This window comes from Dunckerocampus dactyliophorus, chromosome 12 (genome assembly GCF_027744805.1).
Source record: "Dunckerocampus dactyliophorus isolate RoL2022-P2 chromosome 12, RoL_Ddac_1.1, whole genome shotgun sequence".
Lineage (NCBI taxonomy): Eukaryota > Metazoa > Chordata > Actinopteri > Syngnathiformes > Syngnathidae > Dunckerocampus > Dunckerocampus dactyliophorus.
In genome coordinates this window covers 26,374,196-26,389,175 of record NC_072830.1, presented here as the reverse complement: position 1 = coordinate 26,389,175, position 14,980 = coordinate 26,374,196, and the positions used below count along the sequence as shown (strand labels likewise).

Below are 14,980 nucleotides of genomic sequence, written 5' to 3'. Positions count from 1 at the left end.
TGTGTGCCAATAATACACTTGATCGTTTTCCTTGTAAACGTATTTATTCTTTCATTTTGACACAAATATTGTACTGCGCGCAGTTCCCGAAACTTTAATATCATCTGATCACGCAACAACATGTTCCAAGCATTTTTTTGTTCTCAAAAATAAATAGTTGAACGTCTGCTTGTCACCTTGACATTCTCACTTCACTTCTCATTACGAAGCAAGTTATCCATCAATTTGTTGGTAAAAATATAATAATTAAATGCACAGGCGATTGTGCAATAATATGAGGTTACATGCATATCTATATTCATCTATATTATATTGGCAGTTACAAGCAGCTCCTCTGAGGGCAGCCATAACTGCAATGTGGCCCTCAATGAAAACAAGTTTGACCCCCCAGGCTTAGAGGATCCCCTCAAACTGGAGCCGTCCTATCTAATCTTGAGCTTGAACTGATGAAGCCTGCTCAGATGAGAGGCGAAATGTTTTCTAAGACAACTCGAGCAGTCCAGTTGCGATCGATTCAGTCCCCAGGGAACACAATGACTAAGGTATTTGACAATATTCCCTCACATGTTTATATATGTGCGTGTGAATGGGGGTTTGCCTCTGTGTCTCCTGTGATTAACTGGTGACCGGTTTCAGGTGTGCCCAGTATCCGCTGGGATAGGCTCCAGCTCACCCCTACTGCAACCCTAATGTGAACAAGCGGCATGAAAAGTATGAAAGGATGGTTACTCTTGCATTTGTTATATTGATAGATGCAAATAAACACTGTCATATCCTTTTTTTTTGTCCTGTCCAGCCATGAGGGCAGATAGTATTGTTGATCTAAATACCCTTACGTGCTCAATAGATTTGCTCTGCCAGGGAAAAGTGTGAGATACACTTCCCCTTTAGAATTCCCCTGTAGAATTGATTTAACTTGCTTTTTATGCTTTTTAATGTGTTGAGAACAGCAAGTGGTTCATCACTGTACAGTACTACTACTGCTACTACTACAGTACTATCCCACCTGTTTTGCTGTTTTGCAAAATAAAAATGCACTCATTTGAATCCAAGAAATGATCTACCGCAGTTGCCTTCCAACTAAATAGACAGCCATCACTTCCCAAAATGTTCCTGGTGAATCTGCTACCATCTGCTTTGTATTCATGCAGTAACACAGAGCGACGCTTGTGTTCTGCGTGGTCACAAAGAGTCGGCAAGCCTTTCATGGATGTCTATTTCTGCACATCAAAGCATCCATCATGCCTTCTCTCTCCAGCTCCATCGCCTCCCAGCCCAGTGGCTTCAAGGGGCAGCTCCTCTTGAAAACATCTACTCCTATGAATACCACACAGACACGGCGGATCACCTTCATACCTTTCAAGCTTGCCTTGAAGCATGAACAACTGCTGATGAAGCATCAGTGGACAGATAAAAGGAGGGGACATGCTCATGGGATGAAAGCAACTCTGGAGCGCTCATCCAATTCATATATCTTCACTTATTTTCTTATTTCTTCTTAACTGTCTTCACAAGTTGCATCTGGAGATCGCTTAAACTCCTCCAACGAGGTCCACGTATGTGCTGTTGTCAAACAAACAAACAAACATTCCTCAAAAGACAACAAACACGCAGCTCTGTCAAATGCTCAACTTGACACGGGGGGATTTATGGGAGATAATGAGAAGACCAGGAGAGAAACAAGGAGAATACTAAAGCCCCTATTGGATAATATTATTTTATCAACTTGTTAGCGATTGAGTAAATATTTCTTAGAAGATTAGTAGATTATAGAAATACTGTTTTATCAATTTGTTAACTGAATGGATGAACATTTATTTAAGCAGTTTATAGAAACATAAAGATAAAGTGCATTCACACAATCAGCAGTCAGACATGGTCACAGAATGGAGCAAGTGGGCCAAAGGTAGGATGTGCTATGCTGGGAGTGCGCGTTCTATTTTGTACAAAAGATGCTGATGTGAGACTACGACGTCAGAAAAACACGACTCTCAGATGTTACTGCCACACACGCACTCACAAGGAAAGTTCCAGATAACGTATCTTGGCACGACAGCATACGTCCGTCGTCTGGAGAAACCCCTATAAAAAGCTGGAAAGTCTCTCTTCTTCTGGTCAGGAGGCCGCAGGACATAAGAAGAGACATTTTTTAGTCCAGGATTCTGTAATATGACTCTATTCTGTCTGACATATTTAAAATACATTTTGTTAACCCTCTACTGGTGTGTAAGTCTTATTCCTTCTCATAAATCAGGGGTCTCAAACTCAATTTCACTGGGGGCCAGTGGAGGTAGAGTCTGGGTGAGGCTGGGCCGCATCAAGTATTGGGAGTAGGGCTGGGAATCTCAGGGTACCTCACGATACGACACAATTCACAATACATCCATGTGATATCACCACTAGTCCAGTGTTGGTGTTTACTTGCCCCTGTAAGTACGTACAGGAAGTAACACTGAGCTTGCCCGGATGTTGCGGGCTGCCGTTACACTACTCTTTGATGTCTAGTCGCAGGCCGCAAGATACGATTTGGTAGGCCGCAAATGGCCCACGGGCCGCGAGTTTGAGACCCCTGTCATAAATGGGGATTAACAAACACATAAGGGGGGTGAAATTTATTTAACAGAGTGGTCCTTGAGGCCTCTATTAGGTTGCGGAGAATTTCATCTCCAACACCCCTTTTCCACAAAAAGTCCACGGTAGTTTCTGGAACTAAAAAAAAGAAGGGGTACCTGCAGGACTATTTATACCACTGCTCTAAACGTAAGGTTGAAGGCTTCAGGGCACCGTCTCTCCCGGAGGCCATCTTCATATACCACAGCGTGGCTTCCATGGCTCTTTATGAACATGCTCTTGTCGTAGATGCAGATAAATTGCATGGTGCTACATCTCCCATACGCAGCCTTGTCACATTACAGTGGCAGCTCATCTGTCTACATGATGTATCCACTCTGTACCTGCACCTATTTTTCACTCGCTCGGACTTTTAATATTAGCTTCCTTACTTGTTGTGTCTTAGCTACAACGCTAAAAAGGAGTGTACAGCACTGTACGCGTGCCGTTTTAGCCATGTCGTACGCACTGAGACGCAGTAGATGAGTACAATATGTACACACATACATATGTTGTTTGTGCTAGCGTGCATCATACGTCTGGTCATGGTCTCAAATAGACAGTGTTGGGCTAATTACTTTCCAGGACAGGCTATGTTCACATTGCCGGTCAATTCCAGTTGTTTTGCTCATATGTGGCCTGTAATCTGATTTTTTCATATCAGTGTGAACTTTCATCCGCAATAGAGCGCTGCGACCATCTTGTTTACGTGCGTGCCACAGCGGAAGAAGGTACGAGCGTCTTCATCACATGCACAAGAATGCAGAGGCGACAGTGCGCAGGGGCACAGCGGGAGACACATTTTTTTTTCTTTTGAACGCACATTGTTTTGACATTGATAAGTTAACTTCTTAACTTAAATGACTCAGCAACTAAGCAGAACTGCGTTCCTCGTCACGGAAATCCAACCACAACTGGACTTGCGGGACCAAACGGGGGGGTAAGTCACCGTTGATATAGTCCACTGCTGATGGGGATGTCTTACACCTTCATGTCAAAATATCCAAACTATCCCTTTAAGTGAACGATGAGAATGGTAGCTTATATTTATCGCAGTTAATTGGTTTTATCCAGAAAAGAGCAGACATAGCAGACATAGCATCTGCAAGGGTGTGTTTTCTGGAGCGTGTATCCTGCTCATGAGGAATGAGCTGGAAACTGTCCCGGTTGACTTTAGTCACCCGTCAATCACAGGCCGCATCCAAACGACCATTCACACCTATGGATCATTTCGGTCTCCAGTTAACTTAACATGCATGTTTTTGGGCTGTGTAGGAAACTGGGGAAAGGAATCCAACACAAACGTGGGTAAACGGTGAAACCAACTCATCCAACATCAAACCCAGAGCAACATTTTCACTGTGCTGCCTACATTATGCATCTTTGATGGATTTTTTGCCCACATTTGTGCGTGTGAGTTCAATTTTTGTTCTCAGCATGATGACTCAGTCGAAACCAATGTGACTGCAGCTTGTAACTCCTCAAACAGATCACACACGACCATGGGTGTGTACCACAGGTTGAAATGTAAGTGGGCCCCCAACTGCTTCTATTCTGCCTTCTCCAAACCATTAAGCGTGATAAAGACTCTGCTGTGTGGCACAAACACGTTGTTACAACAAACGGCTGAGGATGGGCGCTCCCTGCCTGGCTTTTCAAGCAAGTGATGGTCATGATACGTGCCTTTAGGGAGGTATCTACGCACATCCACTCATATAGTTTAGCATTTCTTATATAAAGCCATATCTTATTCATTAAAAGTCTACACTGGCTTGAAAAGCGGCTGTCATCGCCGTGGTGACGCCGGATCATCTACTTTTAGTGGTCCTTAAAACTGGTGGAGCAGCCAAGACACCTCATGTTGTGTTTTCTAATCTGTCTCATCCATGTTACCGTTTACAGCGTCGGTGTCCAAAGTGCGACCCACAGCTATTTTTTATTGGTCCACGACACATTCTAAAGAAGAAAATGTTAAAAAAAATAAACAAACAAACAACAACAGCAAAAATGGAAAAATCTGAAGTAATTTTACAAGAATAAAGTCAAACTATTAAGAGAAAAAAGTCAGAATTTTTCAAGAAAAATGTCATAATATCATAAGGAAAAAGAATGTCATTTTAGTAGCATTTAAAGTTGAAACTATCAAAAAATAAAGACTTTTTTTGGAGTTGTAACATTACGAGAAAAAAACAACAAACACAAACACATTTTTTGGAACATTAGGTTAAGTTATATTCCGAAAATGAAATATTATGGGAATAAAGTCACAATTACGAAAGAAAATTTACAAGAAGACAGAAAGGGACAATAACAGTAGAAATGGGGGATGAAGATGTCATTTTCTAAGAAAATCTAACAAAACATTTTACAAGGATAAATTAATATTATCAGGAAAATTTGAGTAGCATGGAGGTGAAATATCAAAGAAAAAAAGTCATAATATTTTGAGAAGCAAAACAAACTAAAGTTGAAATTTTGGGGGGGAAAGTTAGGTTGGGGAATAAGTCATAATATACAGGGATAAAGTCTAAATATGATATAAAGTCATAATTGTGAGAAGAAAATGCACTAGAAGAAAATTGAAAAAAAACAGAGCAAAGACCAAAGCTCATACTCATGATACGCTTTACCTGAGATGCAGTTTTTTCTTGAAATATATACAACTTCTTAGCACATCTACGTGTGCTGGTTTACAAAATATCAAAGTGACGCTTGTGTCACGTCTTGGCATTGCGGCGTTGAGGTGCGACCCCCGGATGCGAGAGATGAAAACCGCGAAAGCAGATAAGTATCTATGTTCATGAGTTATTGCGGCTAAGCAGCAGCAGGACGCCAACAAACGAGCTGCACACTGACAGGAACACTAGACAAACAATCAATGCTCCAACAATGGACAAAACGCGCACCTGAACTAAACAGAAGGATAACCAAGATTGGAAAAGGTGCGGGTGATGAGCGCAAAGCAGGAGAACACAGAACAGGGCAAAGCAGGAAGTACTACAAGATAAGAGCATGGAAACAGGAACTAAGGCATAAAAAGGGCAACATAAGCAAACTGTCACGCAGGCAAACATAAAGATCGTGACAACTTGCATCCTTTCATTTTTCAGTGTATGGCTTTTGGCTTTATCTCGAAAAAAAACCCAGTGAGAAAGGTGACATGTTTGTCTTAAAAATCTGTCATTGTGTGTCATCTTGCTAAAAAAGGGTGTAAAGCTGCTCCTGCTGCCATTGGGAATTAGTGTCAGACACACCATGTTTGTCAGACTTTGTTTTGTACCTTATTTGAAAAACTTGCAGAAATGCTGGTGTGTCAAAAGTAGAGCTGATAATGATGTTTTTTTTAAGAACAGATTATGTCACTGTGACACCTCCTGTTTGGCATTATGTACTCTCCACCTGATGATCTTTTGCCGTGAATTTCGTCATCGCTCTGTTGCCATGGAGATCCTGAAAGGGGAATGAGGGCATAGTTATCAAAATCCGGCCTCATATCACATGGTGACACCAGACATGGTGCCATGGCTCTCATCCAACAGCTGTGAGCCTGAAGAGGTGCAAAATGTTTCTTATAGGTCACCAGAGTTTAATTGTTGTTTGCATATCGCAGCCTGCAAAACATGTGCCAAACGTGGAAGCGGAGTTGAAATTGATATAGAAGCAGGACTGTTCAGGTTCTCTTAGAAGACGTTTGGCCTTTCATCCGAGCAGGCTTCATCAGTTCATGCAAGACTAGGTGGGACACACACCAGTCAGACTAGATAGGACAGCTCTAGTGCTAGAGCTCACTAGGGATGTCCTATCTAGACTAGACTAGAGCTGCTTTGAATAGTCTATGTCCTATCTAGTCTTTAAGCATGACCTGATAAAGCCTGCTTCATCAGTGTGGGACACACACCAGTCAGACTAGATAGGACAGCTCTAGTGCTAGAGCTCGAGATAGGACAGCTCTAGTGCTAGAGCTCACAGCTCTCACACAAAAAGACGTAATGTAATTTACTTCGTCCTCCAGCTGTTGTTAATGTTGCTTTTAACAAAACTCACTATAGTGGCTTTTTGCCTCTATATTTTTCCATAAGTGTATTTTCAACACAATCCCCAAGAGGTTTCTTCCCAGACAGCCGCAGATGTTAATACGAGTTAATCGCTGTGTCTGCAGCAATGCCCCGAGGCAGAAAACAACTGCCACTCCATTCTCTGCTGGAGCCATTCTGCTGCTCCTGAAGTGATTTGGTGGATTAGGCTGACATTTACTGTCTGCAGCAAAGAGATATTCAGGACACATACCAGTACACACACACACACACACACACACACACACACACACACACATGCCACAGTGTGCTGGCTTGTCTCCCAGTTGGCTTCATTAAATAACATATTGTACGATCAACTTAACAGACAAGCTGTGAATCGGAGAAGAAGCCAACAGGAGGCAGACATGCATCCACTACGGACACACCGTTTAGGGACTGCATCCAGGAGATCAAAATCTAAATCTGACATATTTGAAACACTTTTACAAGAAAAAATGGGCATATGTTGTCAAAATTCACCTTGCTGCGGAGGATTTTGAGCATTTAAGCATACAGCCCTTGCGCCCTCATCACATCTAATGAACAGCACGTATGCCCTTAAAGACACACACATCATTCTCAAGCAATATGTGGGACGAGAACGTCTCTTTTTGGAGCGCTCTAGATGGCGGCCTCATGGTGGCAATTTTTCACGAATAATTAGGGTGTCATGAGACAAGACGATACATGATATTGGGTCCATGAAAACGGGACAAGACAAAATTTTAACATTACTTTTAAGAAATAACAACATATGGAGTGCCATCTTCGGCTTGGGGGTGAGATCTTGCCCCGAGTGGAGGATTTTAAGTACCTTGGGGTCTTGTTCACGAGTGAGGGTAGGATGGAACGCGAAATCGACAGGCGAATTCGTGCGGTGTCCGCAGTGATGCGGACTCTGCATCGGTCCTTTGTGGTGAAGAGAGAGCTGAGCCGAAAGGCAACGGTCTCAATTTACTGGTCGATCTACGGTCCTACCCTCACCTCTGGTCATGAGCTTTGGGTAGTGACCAAATGGAAAAGATCGCAGGTACAAGCGGCCGAAATTAGTTTTCTCCGTTATGTGGCTGGGCTCTCCCTTAGAGATAAGGTCAGAAGCACTGCCATCCAGGAGAAACTCGGAGTAGAACCGCTGCTCCTTCGCATTGAGAGAAGCCAGATGAGCTTGGGCGTCTGGTCAGGATGCCTCTTGGACACCTCCCTGGGGGGGTGTTCAGGGCACGTCCCCGACCAGTAGAAGGCCTCGGGGAAGACCCAGGACACGTTGGAGAGACTATGTCTCTCAACTGGCCTGGGAACGTCTCGGGATCTGCCAGGAGGAGCAGGACGAAGTGGCCGCGGAAAGGAAAGTCTGGTATATATTGAAATCTAGGAATTTAACTTTACTGCGTTACACTCCTCTGCACTTTTGTGTGTATGCTACCAGCCCCGCCTCCACCCACCGAGACAAAGAGACTCACCGTATTCATGCCACACGCGCCAAGGTGCTAAAACCAATGCACAGAGTGAACCCTCTTCCTGCCTGTTTGGAGGCGAGAGATGAGGAAAACAGACACGCGTGATGATAAATGTTGACGTTAACAGTTGTTACAAATCATTTGAATGAGTGTTGTGGTGAACAAAAGGGGTACAGTGAAGAGGCGCCCAAATGTTATAAGAAGTGCATGGGTCCCACAGAGTGATTTATTGTAGCATTCATATGATAGAGCCTCTCTCCCCTCACTAACAAGCAAGGACTTTCAAAGCGACCACAGGCTTGTGATGAGCTTGGAGCTCTGGACGCTTCACTTAATTGGACACAGCCCAGGCTCTACTGTATGTGCACCTCTCACACACACACCAACACACACACATTGTTACAATTAGGATAAAGGTACAGCCCCGTTGCTTGTTTACTCCAAGAGGGACTTGTCAGGATTGGTCACTGGTTTGGTTTTCACTGAGACAGTGTACTTCATGGCAAAAAAAGACTTCATCCTAACTGGTTAAAGAAAGTGTTTTTTGGTCAGCTGTCAAGTTGAGTGTTACTTCGTACATCCGCTGTGTGACTTTTCCCAATGCAGATCCTGATTCATGTGTGAACATGTTTACAGATCTAACTTCATATTTGTTCTCTTTCCAAAAAACACTTCCTTTATCTGAATTGATCATTATCTACAACTTTTTGTTGATAAACATTGTTCTTGATGGCCTGCTTTTGAAGAACAGACAATGAATCATTGCACTATAACACATGGATGTCTTATTAATGCCTTCTTATGTGAAACCTTGTTTTGATCTTTGACTTCCATCTATTTGTTTGTGAGTCCCGGAATTTCCCATCTCGTGTGCTTCTGAGCAGTCATTTTGCACTTCGTGTGTGCACCCTCAGCATGGAGAACACGTGGAGAGGTGCATGTGATGCGGCTTTCAGGCTGAAGGCGATTGATTGAGCGTCTTTTGTTCGGGTCTGCCGGTGGATCTTGGCAGCGTGGAGCTGTGTTGGGAGGGCCACTGTCTCCGGTGGGTTTTGCAGGGCTGGGCTGCCGAATCCTGCAGAAGACAGCACAGGCTCGGGGGCTAATTAGCCTGGGGGCGGGGTTGCCACTGTGAGCAATAATGAAAGAGGCAGAGAGACTGGTGGGATGTGTGGGGAGGGAATTGTGGGGCTGTTCACTTCCGACACTGAAGAAGACGACTTTAGTGGTTTTAATTCCCAGAAGGAGGAGGAGGACAGCAATGAAAGACTTTTCTGGTCAGCTACTATTTAACCAGCTGTGTTACACGCAGCGTTCGGCACTGTTTGGAAAATAGAATTTATATCATTTTAAAAAATATTTCTTTGTAACATCTTTCATGTAAAGGACTCTTCTTAGGTACATGTGTCACCACTCCACAACAATTGGTGGAAATTGCTTTTGTATTTTTAGTGTAATCCTGCAAACTGTGCCCATCTTTCTATTTACCATTTTATTGTGTCAAAAATAATTGCTGTGAAAAAGTTGATTGAAATAATAAAATTTGTGGTGGCTTTCATACAGTAGTGTTGTTTTTCTATGTACAGTCAAACCTCGGTTTCGACAAAATGTGAATCATATGGTATTAATAAACATGTGGATGGACATTACTCTCAGCATTGCTTGCTTATTCAGCTTCATCTTCGATCACACACCCAATACCAAGTCCCGCAATACTTACTCTACACAATACTACGGTATCCTGTAAGGCTCATTCATTTGGCTAACTCAAATGAGAATGTCTTCGCCAACAAGAGTCTTCACTTCAGGTAAAAGTCATGTGAAATGTTCATTTATCCATTTCATTCATCATCATAATTACTTCACATTGTTTCCTGCATGTAAAACTATAATAATTTGCAATAAAATTGATTTTTCGTTTACATTTCTGAGTGTCTGGAACAGATTAGTTGGATTTATATTATTTCATATGGGAACCTTTTGGATCGAATTGATAACAAAAAAGGCCACTTGAACAAAATACCACTGTATTAGTAAACGTCTTCTACAGCAGCACTTCTGGGCTTCTGAATAATTAATACTCTCACTAAAGAAAAAAGTGCACACTGTAGTTTAATGTGATGATGCTTGCTGTACTTGGTCAATTAGCCCAACAACTGATAAACGCAAGTCAACTCTTTGGCCTTTTACCACGTGTTTTACTCAAAAAATAATAATCCCACTACAAAACCTGATGGGGCCAGTCTATATGAATATGGGAAATTTGATTCAGTCTTTAAATAATCCCAGGCTGATATTTCTGCTGTCAGCCATTGTTTGTAAAATGAAAAATGACTATATAACAGCTCCCTGGACTAGTTTCATGATTGAGGGCCGCTATGTTGGTAGGAAATTCATCATGTCATTTTCATGATTAATAAGCCAAAGACTGAGGACCTAATATGGAGCAACTGAAAGATCAGTGGCTCCCAACTCCCAACCACGAGACATATTACTATGTAACTATAATCCACTATGCAGACAGTACGTGCAAGTTGATAGAAAAACTTGTTAACTTGGACAGTGCACTTTGACATCTGGCTCTGCTCTTTTCTCACAGGAAATCATGGTAGAGAAATTACCATTCAGTTCACGGGCAACAGATCTGCTGGACATTCCTGCCGTCCATAGCACGCTCCCGCAACACTTGTGACTAGAGCAGCAGCAATGAATCGATGATTAATCCATCCATCCATTTTCTACGCTGCTTGTCGTCACTAGGGTCACGGGTGTATGCTGGAGCCTATCACAGCTGACTTTGGGCGAAAGGCAGGGTACACCCTGGAAAAGCTACCATCCATTCGCAGAGCACATATAGACAAACAACCATTCACACGTACATTCATACCTACCTATCTCCAACTAACCTAACATGCATATTTTTGGAATGTGGCAGAAACTGGAGTGCCGGAGAAAACCCACGCACGCACGGAGAGAACATGCAAACTCCACACAGATATGCCGTAACGGAGATTCAAATCCAGATCTTCCCGATCTCCTGACTGTGTGGCCAACATGATAACCACTAGGCCACCGTGCGGCTTTGAGGATGAATGGATTATCCAATTCATTGATTACTATTTTGGTATTCAATTCATTGTTTTTTTTTTCTAAAATTTAAATATCCTCTGATTTCAGCCTCTCACATCCATCCATTTTCTGTACTGCTTGCCCTCGCGAGGGTATGCTGGAGCCTAACCCAGTTGACTTTGGGCAAGAGCCTCTCAAATGCGAATCTTTTTTCATTTCCTTAGTCACCAATTATCGTTGTGTTTTAGGCAAGACAAGATAATCACACACAACAGTTTTGACTTTGGAAAACAGTGATTGGAATTTTTGCCTTTTTTCTGATATGTTGCGGACCAAACCACAAACTGTTTGGTTCATATTGATTTGGTCCGCCGAGGGCCTAACCGATTACTCAATTTATCCAAACAACAACATTCAGATCAATTAGTTGCAGCCAGATTTTAGACAATATTTTAGACAATATTTGAGAGAACTTTTTGTGTACAGTGTTCCCTCGTTTATCGCGGGAGATAGGTTCCCAAATAGCCTGTAATAAGTGAAATCCGCAAAGAAGCCAACTATATATTTTTTTTACAATTATTATATGTTTTCAGGCTAAAACCGCTCAGACAGGCATGAAGATGTTCTGACATTTCTCTCTTGTTTAAACACTCCTAAGTGCAAATTTCGTTTGAATTGAAACAATCAACCTACTAGGTTGGACACAAGAAATTAAGTGACTCACGTGTATTTCTCTCATCTGACCGTGCCCTGTCCTGGCACTGTTCGGCTATCGTGTTTTTGTATCCTTTTTAAAACATAGTGCTCCTGTCGTCGTATTTTCCTCAAACGGTTAGCTTCTTCTGTTTCCTCTATTGTTCACGCTGTTAGCTAGTTTGGTAGCCATGACCACAACACAAAGGAGATCGATTGATGATGGTCTACAGCCAATGAGGACACACAAGACAATGGGCGGTGCAGACAGAAGAGCGAGACCAGAGAGACACCGCCGCCTGGTGCTAAAGCACAGAACTACAACATTCAACTTCCCACAATGCAATTCTTCTTAAAGGGCAAAGCTCGGCCTGTAACAGCTGTTAAAAAAATCATTCAAATTGCACTAAAAAAATCCCAGAAACAGCGAGTTAGAGGCATATTTTTCATGAATTGTCATGAATTGACTTCATTTGACTTGAGAGGCTTGAATTGTATTCACCAGCTTGTGCTGATAAACTGTGAGAGTTTACAATTTCTCATTGTTGTTTTCATCTTCCTCCCTGACTGAAGCATGCAGCATGCGGAGGGCAGAGGGTGCAAAGCAGCACTGTGTTCTTCCAATCAGGTCATTTAGCAAATCTCAATTGACTGCTGCTCCAGTTTCCATGGAGAAGGAATAAGCGGAGAGAGAGAGAAAGAAGAGCGTGAGGCAAAAATCAATGATTCCCCTTGAGCGAAACTTGAGGTCTGTGTTGGCCATGAGCTCTGTTCAACAAGAGCAAGAAAACTGCTGTTGTTTCAGCCTCTGTAGTGGCTTTAATCAACAATTCTCTTTAAAGGATAAATGCAAATGTTTCCCCCACTGACGCTCGGGAAGTGACACCATCCTAATGTGTGGCTTGCGTGGTGCAGTGAAGCTGGCCGCAGAGGTACAAACTGCAGCTGCTGCTTCTGTTCTAAGAAAGGAAACCAGGACGATGGAGGAGACAGTTGTCATTGGCTTCGTTTTGCAGTTCAGAGTACAGAAAGGCCCACATTTCCCTTGTGTCCAGTCAAAAAAAAAAAACAAGTTGCATGCATAAGCAGAAGGTAATCCAAGGAGCTTATGGCTGCCACCTGTTGGTGATTCAACTGAAGTTCACTCAGTCACCTTGCAGCCTCCTTTTCGTCATGCTGCAGCATACTCATTTATCCTCCATGTGCTGCTAGTGGATGCTCTCTTTGGCCCGAGCATGACTCATAAAGGCAGTTGACCTTAGAGCTCGCTGCTGCTGAGGAGCAGCAAAAGTCCCACTATCGTAAACGCAGCAATTGGGAATAACAATTTGGAGAACAGCTACATGACGTGGCTTTTGTGATAATTATACCCTTGAACGTCCCTGGTTAGATGGTTGAAAGGTGACGCTCCACTCTTAATCTAGTACCAATCTTGCATGAAAGAAGCACTATACGGCCCCTTGGTAGTGCCGTGGTCTACTTTCAGATGGAACAGGCTTGATTTGCGGTCCCATCCACAACCAACCTGTGATTGACAGGTGACCTCTCACCCAAAGTCAACTGGGGTAGGCTCCAGCTTCTATGTGACCCTGAACAGTATAAGGAAAACTGCACTGAAGGGATATGCATCTTTCCATTATTTGGATCCAATGGGCCACCCCAACATCAGTGACATTCAATTGGGAACCAAATGCAAGAAAAAGTGAAAAGGAAAGCACAAAATAGCAAGGGACGTGAGTAAGTAGACTAAACGTGTCCCCTTGGCTTGAACATAATTTATCTCCTTAGTGTCTCAGGACACAATCCACTTTAACTTAGCCAGCATGTGTGGCTCAGTGTAAGTCAGAGTTCCGAGCCAGCTATACAATGGAAGCTGTTTTGAGACACACACCTCCACTTTCATGTGTGCAGCCGCTCTCCCCTCTTGTTGCCACAGCAACGCAGCCCTTGCCTCCGTGTCTCAGTGATGGCACACGCTCCCCACTATAAAGATCATTCTTCTACGGTACACATGCAAGTGATAGAACACACGCAGGACGCGTGTTCATTGCGCAGCAAGGATGTATCTAAAATAGCACAATGGATTTATATTAGCCGGAAATGTTTCTATGTATGGAAGTTTTTTTGTTTGTAAAAAGCAGAGGGTGTAATGTAAGCGGAAACAACTCTTCAAAGCCAAACAAAGCACAAGGCATCGATGCAGTTTTGTTTGATTCATCTCAAAACGCACATTTCTCAATGAAACATTAATGCTTGAGCTGAAGATGAAGATGAAGACAACTGTTTACCAAGTGATAATATCTGGGACTCACCTCACAGTTGCGTCCAGTGAAGCCCTGACTGCACGTGCAGGTGTACTCCCACGTGTCCTCTGGCCTGCCCGGAGAGGGACGAGCCAGGCACAACCCCTCATTGAGGCAGGGTCGTCCCTCGCAGGGGTCCGGCCCGGGCGCGGCCTGGGTCGGTGTGGGCTCCGCCGGTGCCGGGGTGTCCGGGGCCAGCTGGAACGGGGCGGGGACAGCCCTGACGCTGCAGCTCAGGAGCAAAGCGAGGAGGAGGAGGAACAGGGGAAGTGTTGAGCTCAGACTCATCCTGATGCTCTTCTTCTCTTCTCTGTTTGTGAGGTGGAAGCAGGATGTCAGGCAGGCAGCACTGAAAGCAGACTGGCTGAGATGGATGCAGAGGGGGGAAACAGAGGGAGAGGCTGTGTGTGTGTGCTCTGTTCTTCACCATGTCTGAGTCACAGTGACGACACACACACACTCCGCCCCCTACAGACACACTCTCTCTCCTTGGCATCGCTTCCGCAACACGCGGAGTAACCGAGATGGCATCAAGTGTAGCATCTGATTGGAGGTGGTCTCCTAAAGAGGAATAGTTGGAAAGCACATCTCCGACCAGCTAGAGGTGAGAAAAATATGCACTAGAGTGCCCAAGAGGTGCTTTAATAAATTATTCTTAACATGTATATTGATATTACTGAGGGGCACTGCAAGCAATCAAGCAGTAAATGAACACTAAAATCAAATTATGATAAGCACATCCATCCATCTTCAATACCAGCTGTCATTGGGG

At 43.5% G+C, this 14,980-nt stretch overlaps 1 protein-coding gene across 1 annotated transcript in view; it reads right to left on the bottom strand.

Annotated features, from left to right (window-relative positions):
• Positions 1–14,646, bottom strand: part of dner (delta/notch-like EGF repeat containing) — a 39,127-nt gene extending 24,481 nt beyond the window's left edge. Inside the window, exon 1 of the mRNA XM_054793260.1 lies at positions 14,218–14,646. Within this exon, the coding sequence (XP_054649235.1) occupies positions 14,218–14,496 (279 nt within the window). The 5' untranslated portion in view covers positions 14,497–14,646. The remainder of the gene's footprint in view (positions 1–14,217) is intronic.
• Positions 14,647–14,980: the final 334 nt, after the last annotated feature.